This window comes from Nomascus leucogenys, chromosome 10, assembly GCF_006542625.1.
Source record: "Nomascus leucogenys isolate Asia chromosome 10, Asia_NLE_v1, whole genome shotgun sequence".
Lineage (NCBI taxonomy): Eukaryota > Metazoa > Chordata > Mammalia > Primates > Hylobatidae > Nomascus > Nomascus leucogenys.
In genome coordinates, this window is record NC_044390.1 from 11,142,946 (window position 1) to 11,160,810 (window position 17,865).

The 17,865-nt window shown below is 38.4% G+C and overlaps 1 protein-coding gene across 4 annotated transcripts in view; it reads left to right on the forward strand.

Annotated features, from left to right (window-relative positions):
* The window catches only part of CEP83 (centrosomal protein 83), a 201,458-nt gene that overhangs the window by 135,407 nt on the left and 48,186 nt on the right, over positions 1-17,865 (forward strand). For 2 of the 4 annotated variants that reach the window (XM_030819842.1, XM_030819845.1), the window contains 3 exons: positions 13,035-13,138; positions 15,949-16,138; positions 17,131-17,770. In XM_030819842.1, the coding sequence (XP_030675702.1) occupies positions 13,035-13,138; positions 15,949-16,138; positions 17,131-17,235 (399 nt within the window). In that variant the 3' untranslated portion in view covers positions 17,236-17,770. The other 2 variants (XM_030819844.1, XM_030819846.1) reach the window with 2 other exon arrangements.

A 17,865-nucleotide genomic window follows, 5' to 3' on the forward strand; every position in this document is an offset into this window, starting at 1 on the left:
CTAATCACTTGGTCTTTCTGGTGACCAGCCCCCATCCTTAGGCTATCTAGGGATCTCAACTCTAAGTTACCTCATTAACATCAACTCAGGTATGATTGAAAGGGACTTGTTAAGAATTATACAAAAACCACTCCTATCACTTATACAATTCCACAGGTTTTAAGCTTTGTACCAGGATCTGGGGACAAAGACCAAATATATTTCTTCTTATACCATAGTCACATTCTGGGTGCCCATGAATTTTTGGGAGACATTATTCAACCTAAAATAAGAACTCATAAAGCCTATGAATTCTTCCTTTATGATGCCTCTCAAATTTTCCCGCACCCCATATTTCTTTTCATTGCTATTACTAACATCCTTGGTCAGAATGTCTTCCCTACAAGGTTTATCTGTATTCATTTATCCAATTTACTCAACATATCTGTTAAGCATCTATTATGTATCAGGTACTTACTCATTCACTGGAGTACAGAAGTAAACAAAGACCCTGCACCGAGGAGTTTACATTGTAGTTTGTTAGGAGACATAGAATAAAGAAATACTATCAGGTGGCGGTGAGTACTAAGAGGAAGATTGACAGGAATAGTCTGGGCACGGTGACTCACGCCTGTAATCCCAGCACTTTGGGAGGCCAAGGCAGACAGATCACCTGAGGTCAGGAGTTTGAGACCAGCCTGGCCAACATGGGGAAACCCCATCTCTACTAAAACTACAAAAATTAGCCAGGCATCGTGGCGGGCACCTGTAATCCCAGCTAGTCAGGGGGCTAAGGCAAGGAGAATTGCTTGAACCCTGGAGGCAGAGGTTGCAGTGAGCTGAGATGGTGGCAGCGCATTCCAGCCTGGGCAGCACAGCGAGACTCCCTCTCAAAAAAAAAAACAGAGAAAATTGACAGGAGTAGGGGGTGCTGTTTTATGTAGGTGGTCAGGCAAGGCTTCTCTGGTAAGGTAACATTGGAGCAGAGACTGAAGGAAAGGAGGGAGGATGCCGTGTTGTTATATGTAAGGTTAAGGGTGTTCCAGACAGAGGGAATAGCAAGTACAAGAGAGGCAGGAATCTGCTTGGTATGTTGAAGGAACACAGGAGGCCCAGGGAGCTAGAATGGAAAGAGGTATAGTAGGAGGCCAAATTTATGCCATGACTTCAGCTTTTATTCTCAGTTAAGGTGGGAACACACTGGAGGTTTTTGAATTGAGAAGTGATATCTGAATTACATTTTTGAAGAATCTCTGGCTGTTGTGTAGAGGGACAGAATAGGAGTCAGGGAAACCATATTTTAGTAGTCCAGGTTACAGATCAGCACTAAAAAAGATGAGTTTAGAACTAAAAAAAAACAATAACAATAATTAACTCAATGGATAGATTTAATAGCAAACAACATCACCATCATCAAGAGATGAGCACAAATCAGTGACAGAGACAGAACACGTACAGTGAGGAAAACAGAAATGCCAAGAGTTGGTTTTAAAAAGATTATGAAATTGATAAAGCCTTGGCAAGACTGATTGTCCTCAGACTCCCCACAAAGTAGATGAGATGAGATTAGAGCCACAAATGAACAATGTAGTGAATGAAAAAAGGGATATCTATAGATATTAACTGTCTGCACATAGATATTAAAACAAAAGGAATAGTATAAAAACTTATGCTAATTAATCATGCAGTTTAGAATAAATGAATACATTTCTTTAAGAACATCTTAAACCTAATATAAGAAGAATTAGGTCATTTGGATAGTCCTGTATCTATTAATGAAATGAAATCTTTAGTTAAAAACCTTCCACAAAGAAATGCCTCATTTGGCTTCACTGGTAAATTATTCCAAATACTTAAGGAAGAATTAATACTAATCTTAATGCAGAGTCTTCCAGATGATAGAAAAGGAGGAAACACATCTCCACTTATAAGGTTAGAACCTGATACAATCAATATAAGAAAAATTGCATTATAAACATGTAAAAATCTTAAATATTAGCAAACTGAATTTAGTGATATAGAAAAATGGTAATATATCATGAGCATTTAGGTTTTATTCTAGGAATGTAGGTGGCTTAACATGCAAAATTGTTCAGTGTAATTCAATACCATAACAGAACAAAGAAGGAAAACTATTGTGATCATCTTAAGAGACACAGAAACATAATTTGACAACATGCAATACCCATTCATGATGAAAACTTTTGCCAAACTGGGAACAGAAGGGAATTTTCAATCTTATAAATGGTATCTATAAAAATTCTGCAGCTAACATCATACTCACTGATTAAAAATATTGACTGTTTCCCCTTACTTACCCAAGGTCAGGAACAGATGTCTACTGTCACCATTTTGTTTAATATTTTATCGGAGGTTCTAGTTAGTGTAATAAGGCAAGAAAAAGAAATGGAGGGGGAGGCTGGCCAAGATGGCCAACTAGAAGCAGCTAGTGTGTGCCACTTTCATGGAGAGAAATAGAAGGAGTAAGTAAATACAGCACCTTCAACTGAATCATCCAGGTACACGCATTGGGATTCATCAAGAAAACAACTTGACCCAGAAAGAATGGAGAAAAGCAATCAGGACAATCACCCACTTGGGAGTGACACAGAGCCAGAGGAGCCTCCTCTTCCCAGGGAAGTGGTGAGTGAGTGAGTGACCCCAGTGACCCAGGCTTCTCCCTTGGATCTTTGCAACCCACAGGTCAGGAGATCCCCTTGTGAGCCCACTCCACCAGAGTCTGCAGCCTGATACACAGAATTACGTGGAGTCTCAGCAATGCAGCCGCTCAGATACACATAGAGCCCTGGGAGCTTTGGATACCCAGGTTTCCCATCAAAAGCAACTGCAACTCCAGCCAAGTGGGACGTTAGACCCCTGTACGTACCCCTAGGAAAGAGGCTGAATCCAGGGGATAGAGCAGTGATAGTCTGCAGGACCCACTACCATGGCACCTTGCAGGATAAGACCCACTGGCTTGGAACTCTAGCCAGCCGCTGGTAGCAGTGTTACACCTCTCTGAGATGGAGCTCCCAGAGGGAGGGTGGGCCGCCATCTTTGCTGTTTTGTAGCCTTAGCTATTGCCTTCAGTGCAGCCACCCTATGGAAAAGCACCGAGACTGCTTTTTTATGCAGGTCCCGGACCTGGCTTTTCAATGGGTGGGGGACCTCCCCACCAGGGTCACTAGTCACGCTTGTTGGTGTTTTCCAGCTGGCAGTGGTTCCAAGCCTCCCTGGGACAGAGTTCCCAGGGGGAGGGATGGGGCTGTCATCTTTGATGTTTCACATTCTTAGCCATTGTTGCCTTTGGGCTCTAGGGAGTCTGAGATGGTTAGGGACTGGAGTGATTCCCTGGTACAGAGCAGCAGCTCTAAGGAGAAGTGGTCAGGCTGCTTTCTCATGTGGCTCCTGGATCTCATTTCTCCTCACTTGGTGGAATCTCCTGACTGAGGTCTACAACCATACCCCCACCAGTGTTTTCTGGCCAGCAGCAGTTTCAAACCTCCCTGGAATGGATCTCCCAGAGAGAGGGGCAGTCAGCTTTGCTGTTTTGCAGCCTTATCTCTTTGCCTTTGGGATTTGGAGAGTCTGAAGCAACTGTTCTCAAGGATAACCCCTCACAGCACAACTGCTCTATGAAAACGTGGCCAGACTGCTTTTTTACATGAATCCCTAATCCCATTCCTCCTCAGTGGACGAGACCTTTTGACCAGGGTTTCCAGCCACCTGCTCCAGTGTTTTTTGGCTAGCAACAGTTTCAAACCTCCCTGGAACAGAGCTCCCAAAGAGAGGGGTGGACCACCACTTCTGCTGTTTAGCAGCCTTAGCTGTCGTCTTCAGGCTTTAGAGAGTCTGAGGTGACTAGGGGCTGGAGTGGACCCCTAGCAAAGCATGGCTACCCTATGGAAAAAGCCAGATGGCTTTTTTATGTGGGTCCCTGATCCTGTTACTCCTCACTAGGTAGGATCTCCCAACCGAGGTCTCTAGCCACCTCCTGTTAGTGTGTTCTGCCGGCAACAGGTCTGTGCTTCCCTGGGACAGAGTTCCCAGAGAGAAGGGCAGTCCTCTGTCTTTGCTGTTTCACAGACTTCCTTGTTGATATCTTCAGGTACTGGAAAATTTAAGATGAAAAGGAAGTGGACCCCCAGCATACTGTAGCAGCCCTATGGAAAAGTGGCCAGACTGTTACTTGGGTCCCTGATTCTATATCTCCTCAACGAGCAGGTCCTCCCAACCTGGATCTCCAGCCATCCCCACCAGGGCCATCAAGCCAGTAGCAGCTCTGTTACTGTCTGGGACAGAGCTCCTAGTGGGAGTGATGGGTTGCCATCTTTGCTGTCTCATAGCCCTCACCCTTACTGCCTCCAGGTTCTGGAGAGTCTGTGGGGACCAGGGGCTGGTACAGATGCCCAACACAAAGCACCCACCTCAGAAAAGTGACCAGACTGTTCTCTATGCAAGTCCCAGTCCTCACTTCTCCTCCCTGGGCAGGGTCACCCAACCTGGAACTCTAGCACAACTACCCTGAGCTTGCCTGACCACTTCAATCAGAGGCAGTCCAGCAGTTAAAGGAACACCCCCACGCAGAGATGGAACCATCGGACAGAAGGAATCAACAGAAGAACTCTAGCAACTCAGATGGTCAGAGTGTCAACTCAAATGGCCACTAGTTCTCCAACAAGGGTTCTTAACCAGGCTGAGTTGGCTGAAGTGACACAAATAGAATTCAGAATATGGATAGGCATGAAGATAATCAAGATTCAGGAGAATGGCAAAACCCAATCCTAGGAAACTAAGAATCACAATAAAATGATATAGGCACTGACAGACGAAATAGCCAGTATAAAAAAGAACCTAACTGATCTGATAGAGCTGAAAAACACAAGAATGTCACAATGCAGTCACAAGTATTAACAGCAGAAGAGAGAGACCAAGCTGAATAATTTCAGAACTTGAATACTGGCTCTTTGGAGTAAGATAGTCAGACAAAAATAAGAAAGAAGAATAGAAAAGAATAAACAAAACTTCCAAGAAATATGAGATTATGTAAAGAGACCAAATCTACAAATCATTGGCATCCCTGAAAGGGTTGGGGAGAAAGTAAACAACTTAGGAAACATATTTCAGGATATTGTCCAAGAAAACTTCGTCAGCCTCACTAGAGAGACCAACAGGAACTATAGAAAACAAGATTCTACACAGGAAGATAATCCCCAAGACACATAATCATCAGATTTTCCAAGGTCAAAATGAAAGAATATTAAAGGCACTTGGAGAAAAAGGGCAGGTCACCTACAAAGGAAACCCCACCAGGTTAACAGCTGACTTCTCAACAGGAACCCTTCAAGCCAGAAGAGACTGGGGACCTATAATCAACATTCTTAAAAAAATCTTCAACCAAGAATTTCATATCCAGCCAAACTAACCTTCCTCAACAAAGGAGAAATAAGATCCTTTTTAGATAAGCAAATACTGAGAGAGTTTTAGATAAGCAAATGCTTGTAAAATGGAGACCCATCTCATGAGAGATCTTGACAGGAACACTAAATATAGAAAGAGGGTTGCCATGATTCTTCTGAGAGAGAGCTTAAAAAAAAAAAAAAAGATGGTTACCAGCCAATACAGAAACACACTTAAGTACACAGATGAGCCACACTATAAAGCAACCACACAAGCCCGCCTAATAACCAGCTAACAACACAATGACAGGATCAAATCCACACATATTAATACTGACCTTGAATATAAATGGGCTAAGTGCCCCCATTGAAAAGGCACAGAGTGGCAAGCTGGATAAAAAAACAAGACCCAATGATATGCTGTGTTCAAGAGACCCATCTTATATGCAACGACGCCCATAGGCTCAAAATAAATGGATGGAGGAGCATCTGCCAAGCAAATGGAAATCAGAAAAATGCTGGCGTTGCAATCCTAGTTTCAGACAAAACATTTTAAACCAACAAAAATCAAAAAAGACAAGGGATTACATAATAGTAAAGGGTTCAATTCAATAAGAAGACCTAACTATCCTAAATATATATGCACCCAACATGGGAGCACCCAGATTCATAAAGCAAGTTCTTAGAGACCTACAAAGAGACTTATACTCCCACACAATAATAGTGTGAGACTTCCACATTCCACTGATAGTATTAAGTCATTGAGGAAGAAAGTTAACAAAGATATTCAGGACCTCTGAACTTAACATTGGACCAGATGGATCTGATAGACCTCTACAGAACTCTACATCCAAAAACAACAGAATATACATTCTTTGTATTGCCGCATGGCACATACTCTGAAATTGACCACACAATCAGACATAAAACAATCGTCAGCAAATGCAAAAGAACTGAAATACCAAACACACAGCACAATAAAAATTGAAATCAAGACTAAAAATATAATTGCTCAAAACCATTTACATGGAAGTTAACCTGCTCCTGAATGACTTTTGAGTAAATAATGAAATTAAGGCAGAAATCAAGAAGTTATTTGAAACTAAGAGAACAAAGATACAACATACCAGAATCTCTGGGACACAGCTAAGACAATGTTACGAGGGAAATTTATAGCACCAAATGCCCACATCAAACAGTTAAAAAGATATCAAATTAACAACCTAGCAGCACAACTAAAACAATGAGAGGACCAAGAGAAAACCAACCCAAAGCTAGCATTAGAGCTGAACAGAAGGAGATCAAAACATGAACAGCCGTTCAAAAGATTAATACAGGAGTTGCGTTTTTGAAAAATTGTTAGGCCACTAGTTAGACTAATGAAGAAAAGTGAGATGATCCAAATAAACACAATTAGAAATGACGGGATGTTACCACTGACCCCACAGAAATACAAACAACCGTCACAGACAAGTATGAACACCTTTCTGCATACAAACTAACAAAGCTAGAAGAGAGATAAATTTCTGGACACATACACCTTCCCAAGATAGAACCAGGAAGCAGTTGATTCCCTGTACAGACCAATAATGAGTTCTGAAATTGAGGCAGTAGTAAATACCTGCCAACCAAAAAAAAGCCCAGGACCAGATGGATTCATAGCTACGTGCTACCAGATGTTCAAAGAAGAGCTGGTACTGTTTCTACTGAAACTGTTAACAAAAAAATAGAAGAGCAGGAAATCCTTCCCAAATCATTCTGTGAAGCCAGCATTGTCCTGATAACAAAACCTGGCAGAGACACAACAATGAAAACTTTAGGCCAATATCTTTGATGAACATTGATGCAGAAATCCTCAATGAAATACTTACAAACCAAATCCAGTAGCACATCAAAAACCTAATCTACCATGATTATGTAGATTTTATCTTTGGGATGCAAGGTTGGTTCAACATGTGCAAATCAATAAATGTGATTCATCACATAAACAGGACTGAAGACAAAAACCACATGGTTATCTCAATAGATGTAGAAAAGGCTTTTGATAAAATTCACCATCCCTTTCTATTAAAAACTCAATAAACTAAGTATTGAAGGAACATACTACAAAATGTCAGAGCCATCTGTGACAGACTCACAGCTAACATCATACTGAATGGGCAAAATATGGAAGCATTCTCCTTGAAAACCAGCACAAGACAATGATACCCTCTCTCATCACTCCCATTCAACATAGTATTAAAAGTCCTGGCCAGAGTAGTTAGGCAAGAGAAAGAAAGAAAGGGCATCCAAATAGGAGGAGAGGAAGTGAAACTATTCCTGTTTGCAGTCAACATGATTTTATGTTTAGAAAACCCCCATAGTCTCAATCCAAAAAGCTCCTTCAGCTGATAACTTTAGCAAAGTTTCAAGATACAAAGTCAATGTACAAAAATCACTAGCATTCCTGTACACCAACAACAGCCAAGCTGAGAGCCAAATCAGGAATGTAATCCCATTCACAATTGCACAAAAAGAATAAAATACCTAGGAATACAGCTAAACGGGGGTGAACGATCTTTACAATGATAATTACAAAACACTGCTTAGACAAATCAGAGATGATACAAATAAATGGAAAAACTTTCCATGCTCATGGATAGGAAGAATCAATATCATTAAAATGGCCATACTGCCAAAAGCAATTTATTGATTCAGTGCTATTTCTATCACACTACCAATGGCATTCTTCATGGAACTAGAAAAAAAAACTTTTAAAATTCATGTGGAACCAAAAAAGAGTCCAAATAGCCACAGCAATCCTATGCCAAGCAGCAACAAAAAACGTGGAGGCATCATGCTACCTGACTTAAAACTATACTATAGAGCAACAATAACCAAAACAGCATGATATTGATACAAAAACACATATAAAGCAATGGAACAGAATAGAGTAACCAGAATTAAGGCCTGACACCTACAATCTGATCTTCAACAAAGCTGACAAAAACAAGCAATGGGAAAAAGTACACTCCATTCATTAAATGGTGCTGGGATAAATAGCTAGCCATATGCAGAAGATTGAAACTAGACCTCTTCCTTACACCATATGCAAAAATCAACTCAAGAAGGATTAAAGACTTAAATGTAAAATCCAAAACTGTAAAAACACTGGAGGACAACCTAGGCAATACCATTCAGGACATAAGAACTGGCAAAGATTTCATGATGAAGATGCCAAAAGCAATCACGACAAAAGCAAAAGTTGATAAATGGGTTCTAATTAAACTTAAGAGCTTCTGCACAGCAAAAGAAACTGTCAACAGAGTAGATAGATAACCTACAGAATGGGAGACGATATTTAGAAGTTATGCATCTGCATCTGACAAAGGTCTATCTAGCATCTATGAAGAACTTAAATTTACAGGATAAAAACAACCCCATCAAAAGTGGGCAAAGGAAATGAACGATCATTTTCAAAAGAAGACATACATGTGACCAACAAGCATATGAAATAAAGCTCAATATCACTGATCATTAGAGAAATGCAAATCAGAACCACAATGAAATACCATCTCACACCAGTCAGAATGGCTATTAAAAAATAAAAGATTCTGGCGAGGTTGTGGAGAAAAGGCAATACTTTGATACACTGTTGGTGGGAGTGTAAATTAGTTCAACCATTGTGGAAAGCAGTGTGGTAATTCCTCAAAGAGCTAAAAACAGAACTACCATTGGACCCAGCAGTCCCATTACTGGGTAAATATACCCAAAGGAATATAAATCTTTCTGCCATAAAGACACATGCATATGTTCATTGCAACACTATTCACAATAGCAAAGACATGGAATCAACCTAAATGCCCATCAATGGAAGATTGGATAAAGAAAATGTGGCATATATACACCATGGAATACTATACAGCCATAAAAAAGAATGAGATAATGTCCTTTGCCAGGTACATGGATGGAGCAAGAGGCCATTATCCTTAGCAAACTAACACAAGAAAGGAAAACGTAATACTGCATGTTTTCATTGTCATAAGTGGGAGCTAAATGATGAGAACACATGGACACAAAGGGGAACAACAGACACTGGGACCTACTTGAGAGTGGAGCATGGGAGGAAGGAGAGGATCAGAAAAAATAACTTGGGTACTAGGCTTAGTACCTGAGTGATGAAATAATCTATTTACCTATAAAACAAACCTGCACATGTACCTCTGAGCCTAAAGTTTTAAGAATAAAGAAATGGACATAAAGAGTAGAAAGGAAGTTAAAATTATTCACAGATGTCACTGTGCATGCATAAAAGTCAAACCTATCAATAAACTATTACAATTAATGTGAATTTTTTAAATTTCTAGGTACGAAGTCAAGTAACAAATACTAGTTATTTTTCTTTACACACACAATTTGAAAATATTTAAATGCCATTTACAATAGCATAAAAATACATAAAGTACCTAGGAATGAATCTAGTGAAAGATGTTTATGACTTCTACACTGAAATACAAATACTGCTAAGAAAAATTGAAAAATGCCTAAAGGAAAAACTGTACCATGTTCATGACTTGGAAGATTCAATATTAAGGTGTCAGATCTTCCCAAATTTATCCATAAGTTGAATGCAGTTCTAATCAAAATCTCAGCAGGTTTCTTTGTAGAAATTAGAAAGTAGATTCTAAAATTCATCTGAAAGTACAAAGGACTAGAATACCCAAAGCAATCTTGAAGAACAATAAAGCTAGAGGACTTAAAACTACCAGGTATCAACACTAAATGTAAGCTATAGTAATTCAGTGTGGTATTGGCATAAGGATAAACAGGCAAATGGAACAGTATAGAGTCCAGAAATAGGTTTACACTAAAGGTACCACTGCATTTCGATAAAGGATGTTCCTTCAGATAAACAGTAGTGAGTCAATTGATTAAACTCAGCCTAACCTCACAACATAGATAAAAATGAACCATAACCTAAGTGTGATAGGTAAAAAAAAAAGCTTCTAGATGAAAACTTGGGAGAAAATTTTAGGATCTTGGGATAGTAAAGATAAGCAGGATGCAAAAAGTTCTTACTATAAAATACATGATTGATGTAATTGATTTTATGTAAATTAAAAACTTTTTATTAAGGGATACTCTTAAGAGAAAGAAAATGACATCACAGGCTGGAGAAGGTCAATCTGCAATACATACATATCTGACACATGATTCATATCTTGAATATATAAAGAACTACAAATCAGTAGGAATCAGGTTACTCAAAAGTTTTAATGGACAAAAGACTAGGATGGACACGTCACAAAGAAGGGATATCCAGATGACTAACATGCATAAAAAATGATGCTCAGTACCTTTAGCTATCAGGAAAATGTAAATTAAAACTACAGTGAGATACTGTATTTCACCAAAACAGGATGCAAAAGCTAAAAGACTGACCGTACCAAGTACTGGCAAAGATGTAGAACAGCTAGAACTCTCACATATTGCTGGTGGAAATGTAATTGGTAAAACTGCTTTAGAAAACTGGCAGTATCTACTAAAGCTAAAACATGTATACACTGTGACCCACTCATAGGTTTATACTCAAGAGAATGAGGTACTTACATCTGCCAAAAACATGTTTAGGAATGTTCATAAAATATTTATGATATCCCCAGACTGGAAAGAATTTAAATTTTCATTAACAGGAAAATGTATAAAATGTGGTATATTTGTACAATGGATGACAACATTACAATGAAAAAGAAGTACTGTGACAATACATAACCATGGCTTAGTCATATAGATGAAATGTTGAGAAAAAAGTCCAGATACGAAAGAGCATAAATTTATGATTTCTTTCATATGAATAGGTGGATGGATAGACAGATGGACTCCTTAACTACCTATAAATTCATAAATAAATACTTACAGTGATAAAGGCCAGAAGAGTGGTTCCTTTGCCAGGGTAGACAGGAGCATAAGGAAGCCTTCTGTGATGTTGGAGGATGTGGGACAATCAAAGCATGAGAATCAATGCTCGTAGCAGAGTTATTTGTAATAGTCCCAACTGGAAATAATGCAGATAACCCTTAACGGTGTACTGAGTGAATATACTAGGTTATGCAGTAATCGTTAAGTGGAATATAATATGTGGGAATGAATGAAGTATATCTGTAAGTAACATAAATCTCACTAACAATGTTAAGTGAAAGTCATTAATAAAAGAATACATACTATGATTTTATGTATATGAGGTTCAAAAATAGGCAAAAGTAAACTATAGTTTTGGAAGTAAATTAATTGGTTACCTTTTCAGAGGATGACAGGGCTACTGATTGGAAGGGGGAAAGGTAGGGGCCCTTCTGGCATGGCAGTGCTCTTGACCTACAAGGAAACCATGCCAGCATTTGTTTTGTGGTTTTTCATTCAGCTTTACATTTATATTCTATGCATTTTTCTGTAAGATTATACTTCAGTTATAAAAGAGTTAGAAAATACCTAAAAGGTTTGTAGCAACTAAATGAGTTTTAACATCATAGGTGTTTTTCTATTAAAAACAAAAGGCCTGTGTATAAAAACTGAAAAAAAATACTACTTTTTTCCATATACTCCTTTTGCATTTTACCTGGACTTTTCAGTATTATTTAATGAAACCATACAAGATTTACTCAGGAATTTTTTCCTTTGTATATTGTAAAGTTTACATTTTTTCCTTTTAAGATTTAGAAAGGCAACTTTTAAACAGATGCATCCGTATCTATCTTAGCTTTCTGATCCTTCAGTTTATTAATTTGGTAGTACTTTATAAATTACAGACATGCTTGTAATTTTGAATTTTGTTTCAGTTCTTTTTTCTTTTCTTTTCTTTTCTTTTCCTTTTTTGAGACGGAGTCTTGCTTTTTTGCCAGGCTGGAGTGCAGTGGTGCAATCTCAGCTCACTGCAACCTCCACCTCCCAGGTTCAAGTGATTCTCCTGCCTCAGCCTCCCGAGTAGCTGGAACTACAGGCACCCGCCACCACGCCCAGCTGATTTTTGTATTTTTAGTAGAGACGGGGTTTTACCATGTTGGTCAGGATGGTCTCAATCTCTTGACCTTGTGATCTGTCCACCTCGGCCTCCCAAAGTGCTGGGATTATAGGCGTGAGCCACTGCGCCTGGCTCCCCGCCCCCCTTTTTTTTTTAATGGGTTCTTGGTCTGTTGTCCAGGGTGAAGTGGCACAGTCATAGCTAACTGTAGCCTTGAACTCCTAGGCTTAATCCATCCTCCTGCCTCAGCCTCCCAAAGCACTGGGATTACAGGCATGAGCCACTGTACCTGGCTCAGTTCTCTTAAACACATGCTATCTTCTGGGACAATGGAGAGCTCATTATTTCTTACCAGATATACAGGCAGACTCAGTAGTAAAATTTGACTCCTTCCCTTTGTAGATTTTTTTTTTTTGCAGCAATTATTGACACCAGTTTTTTTGTTTGGCATTCATAATTAATTGTCACATTGAGAATATTAGATAGATTTGTGGTTTATTCTCTTTGCAATTTTCAGTAAGAGCCATGTCTACTAATCTTTGTTTCTAGTATTCACTGAAAACATTCATATCTAAATACAGTTTTTGGTGAGTAAAATATTTTCTATATAGTTCAAATAAGAGATTATGTATTAACATACTTGTTCGTATTTCTCTTTTTAGAGAAAATCTCTTCATGAAAACAAATTGAAAAGACTACAAGAGAAAGTAGAAGTCTTGGAGGCAAAGAAAGAAGAATTGGAAACAGAAAATCAGGTCTTAAATAGGTAATGTGTTTGTATGTGTGTCTTCCCCATGTGGTTATTTTGATGTCATAGAACTTTGTCTCTAAGTATAACGTACCTTCTTTTCTTTTAAAATATACATTTAAAAGATTTCTAAAACAGCTTGATAACTCCTAATGTACTATCCTTTTTTTACCCCCTAACCGAATGTTTCTTTAAACCAAAAGGTCTCTATCACATGCCAGGTGTTTGCCTTATGGTTGGGACTAACAGAAAATGTCACTGGCTTTGGTAGCAAGGAGTGGTGTTAGTTGTTGCTGCTGAAACAAGACAGTTGTAGCTATTGCATAGTTCTGAAAATTGTGCCTACAACTTTGAATCAAAGGTCAGTTTTGGTTTCCTGGTGTGGAGATATTATTGAGCTGTAGTTTCGGGTTTCGCAGTCACATCCAAGCACATCTGATAATCAGGATCATCAGCATTTTTAAAGCAGAGATTTGTCATATTAAGTTGTTGGTAGTGGCATTGTATGACACATTTGATTCAAGTTAAGAAAAATCTGTTTAATTTAGTGAATTAGTGGTAGCCTTCAGCACCTTAGCTATTCAAGTATAGATTTTTCTGTAATGGAAACTGCCTATAATATCATGCAGTGGTGTTTTATGATGTGCACTGGTGTTCTTGGGTGCAATTATTACCAAAAGGTGAACAATTGTTTTTTAAAGAACATTCTAGAGGTTTCTAGACTGTAGAATTCGTGCCAGCCTTACAATACTGTATTCCAAAGTAGGAGGCCACCTTTAGTTTATTAATTTGGTAGCAGTTTGTAAATTACAAACACGCTTGTAATTTTGAATTTTGTTTCAATTCTTTTTTTTTTTTTTAATATGGGGTCTTCATCTATTGTCCAGGGTGGAGTGCAGTGGCACAATCATAGCTAACTGTAGCCTCGAACCCCTAGGCTTAATCTGTTCTCCTGCCTCAGCCTCCCAAAGCACTGGGATTACAAGCATGAGCCACCATTCCTGGCTCAGTCCTTCTAAAACAGAATTCAACTTACTTCCTCTTCCATAAACATTAATATTAAAATGTCAGCAATTCAAGATTGGCCAGTTGTGGTGCAGATCATCTAGAATTTTGAGTGATTTTGAAATTATATTTGATTATTGGATGTCATGTCCAAAAAGATGATGATCTGTGAAGGCCTGGAAAGTTAGCCTTTTTCTCCATGTCATTTTTTCCTAAAGTTGTGTAGCTTCACCTTTGTGATTACCTTTTATATTAGGAAAAACCAGTGTTTTTCCCATTCTCACACAGTCAGCACAACATTTCTGACACCAGATGTTTGGGGTTTTTTCCTGTACATGGAGTAATCAGTTCTCCAGTGGACATGAGCTAGGTGTCCTATAATTCAGGTCTGATACTGTCTACCTGGATTGAGCATCAGATCCCACAGGTAGAGGGCTCAGTCCCACAAGACTGCCCCCCACTTCAGAATGCAGCCATAAGCCCCAGGTTGTAGCCCGTGCTTCTGACTGACTGGCTAAAAATGGCTATAAATTGGGGTTCCCATGACCTGCTCATCATGTTCAATTAATTTGCTAGAGCAGCTTACAGAACTCAGGGAAACTTATGTTAACCAGCTTATTAGAAAGGATATTACAAAAGATATAGATGAGCAGTCAGATGAAAGAGATACATAGGAAAAGGTATGAGGAAGGGGGCGTGGAGTTTCCATGCCCTCTCTGGGCATGCCTGCCTGCAGACACCTCCACATGTTGAGCAACCCAGAAGCTCTCTGACCACATGCTTTTGGGTTTTTATGGCGGCTTCATTACATAGGCATGATTGATTACATCATTGGCCATTGGTGATCAACTCAACCTTTAGTCCTTTACCTTCCCAGATGTCATGGGGTGGGGTTGGAGAGTGGGGCTGAAAGTTCCAACCCTCTAATCATGCCTCAGTCTTTCTGGTGACCTGCCCCATCCTGAAGCTATTCAGGGGCCCCCAGCCACCAGTTATCTTATTAATATACAAAAGATACTCCTATCACTTCAGAGTTTTAGGAGCTGTGTGCCAGGAACCAAGGGCAAAGACCAAATATATATTTCTTACTATAATATTACACTGACATTTTAAAAATTAGATTGAACTATGTGAAAATCTCTATATTTGACCATATTTCACCTATTTAAAAATGGCAATTTTGTAAGCTTCAGTCCAGCATTTTCTTTACACTTGACCCTTGACAACATGGGCTTGGACTGCATGGGTCTACTTATATGCAGATTTTTTTTTTTGGGCAAACATGGATAGAAAATATAGTATTCACAGGATGTGAAACCTGCCAGTTCAGAGAACCAACTTTTCCATTATGTGGGTTCTGTAGGGCTGACTGCAGGACTTGTATGCACAGGCTTCAATATATGAGGGATGTCCTGGAACTAATCCCATGTGTATACTGAGGGCTATGAACTGTATTTTTATTTGATTCTTTCTGTAAGATAAGGCACTCTTTTGGTGTAGAGTCTCCCTTTAGTTTCAGGATTCATGAATGGGGGTGAGTAGGAGGGTAGGAGTGAGTACCAAAGTATCAAAAGATTTTAGATCTTTAATTAGCAAATAAAACTTTATAATGAGTTGATAGTCTGCAATGCTAATGATTGCTAATGATTAAGATGTTATGTCATGTTTCTGTTTATCTTTCTAGGTAAACAGATTTTTTATCTATATATTATATATAGATCTCATAATTTAGAAATCCTCTTCCAGTTTAAAATTATATTCTGTGAATCATACTGTGCTTCAATAGGGTATAACCATATTAAAGAAACATTTTTCCTTTTAAGACAAAATGTTCCTTTTGAAGACTATACAAGGCTTCAGAAAAGACTAAAAGATATACAGAGAAGACATAATGAATTTCGAAGTCTAATTTTGGTTCCTAACATGCCTCCAACAGCATCTATCAATCCTGTTAGCTTTCAGTCATCAGCCATGGTTCCAATCATGGAACTACCATTTCCTCCGCATATGCAGGTATGAGCATTTGTTTTAGGGGAAAAAAAGGTCATATATTTTTGTAGGTTTTTATGTTTAAATATGGTGATAAAACTCAAATTAAAACTTTGGTCAGTGCTCAAAATTCACCACAAAAATGGCATAAACATTTAAAACTAGTTTTAACTTCTTCCCTTTCATTTAGCATAGAAATTTGCTGAATTCAGTTTGAATCATGATCCTTTAGTGATGGTGCTGAGAGTGAAATCTCTTACTGGACGATAGAAAAGAGGAAACTTGATTGAGTCATTGAGTAACCTAGAGTTTGTAGCTTATTCATAATGTTAATACTAATTACTACTGAGAATTTACTAACAGTGAACTGTGCATGTTCCGTGCAATGTCTAATAACGAAAAATGCTTTGAGGGCAGATATTACTATTCCTAATTCATGGATAAGGGAACTGATTCAGAGTGAAGTGACTTGCATAAGGTCATAGCTAGTAAGTGACAAAGTTTCAAACCTAAACCTGTTGAATCCAAAACCTAGGCTCCTTCTATTGTATCAGGCCCCTGAGGTATTGAAGGAATCAGATTGATTCTTTTTCAGAAGATGGAGTATTAATAAGTAATTATGTTTTATAACGTAAGCACAGAAGATTTTAATCACTGAATTGAATCTCAGGCCAAGTGCTTTGTTTATAATAAACTGCTGTTAAACACCAGTGTTGTTGGAAAGTTACCATGTAAGTATACCTGGGCCCTGCATTAGTATTTTCTAATTCACCCCCTGGTGAATTTTATACCTAGAGAAGAACAGACTATGGGTTTTGCTTAAGGCTAGAGCCTGAGGCAGGAGAGAAGCAAAACTAGATGGTAGTTTAGCCCATGCTACTGTTTTTAGACTGCTACAGTGGTCAGCATTTCCTTGCCAGATGTTATAGGCATATATAAAAGAGGCAGTCCAAGGCTGCTACCTAACAGTTTTTCTAATAGTTTCTTTTGCTATGCTTTCTCTACATCATTTTAAGGAGGAACAACATCAAAGGGAACTCTCTCTACTTCGCAAAAGACTAGAAGAACTGGAAACAACACAAAGAAAACAACTAGAGGAACTTGGATCTTCTGGAGAATGATGTTCTTGGAGAACAGGCAGATCAAAAGAGGTGAAGTTGGTGACTCAGTAAAACTTGACATTTTAACCTGTGGCATTTAGATACTTTTTACTGTTTGCCAAAACACTTGAATGTGCCTCAAGAAAAGGTACCTACTACATGCTGTATTGTATGACTGTCAGGATTTTAAGATGATACAAGTGAAGCATTACAAGAGAAAGTCTCAGAGATATTTAGAATATTTGACAATGGTTTGAGAATGTAAAACAAAAAGGAACTAGTTAGTTAGAATCACGTTTTAAAATTTTTACTTTGTTGAAATTTGTTTTGGCATTTTGAGTGAAATATAACTATCATTAATTCCCTCTTCATCTTTGAGATGCTTGACAATAACAGGGTCCGTACACATCTTCTGGTTTACTATATACAAAAATTGTAGTTGAAAAAAGATGACAATTTAAAAGTCAGCATAAAGAATGTAAAGGTATCTATATACAAAAGGCTACCTTTTCTAAAAGCTGTGTGCACATAATTTATTAAAGAGCTTAATTTTTTTAATCTATATAATCTATATTGTGTTTAATTTTATATCAACCATATAGCATATATTTAGCAATATGACAGTCTACTGATTTTGGCTTTGTTAGAATA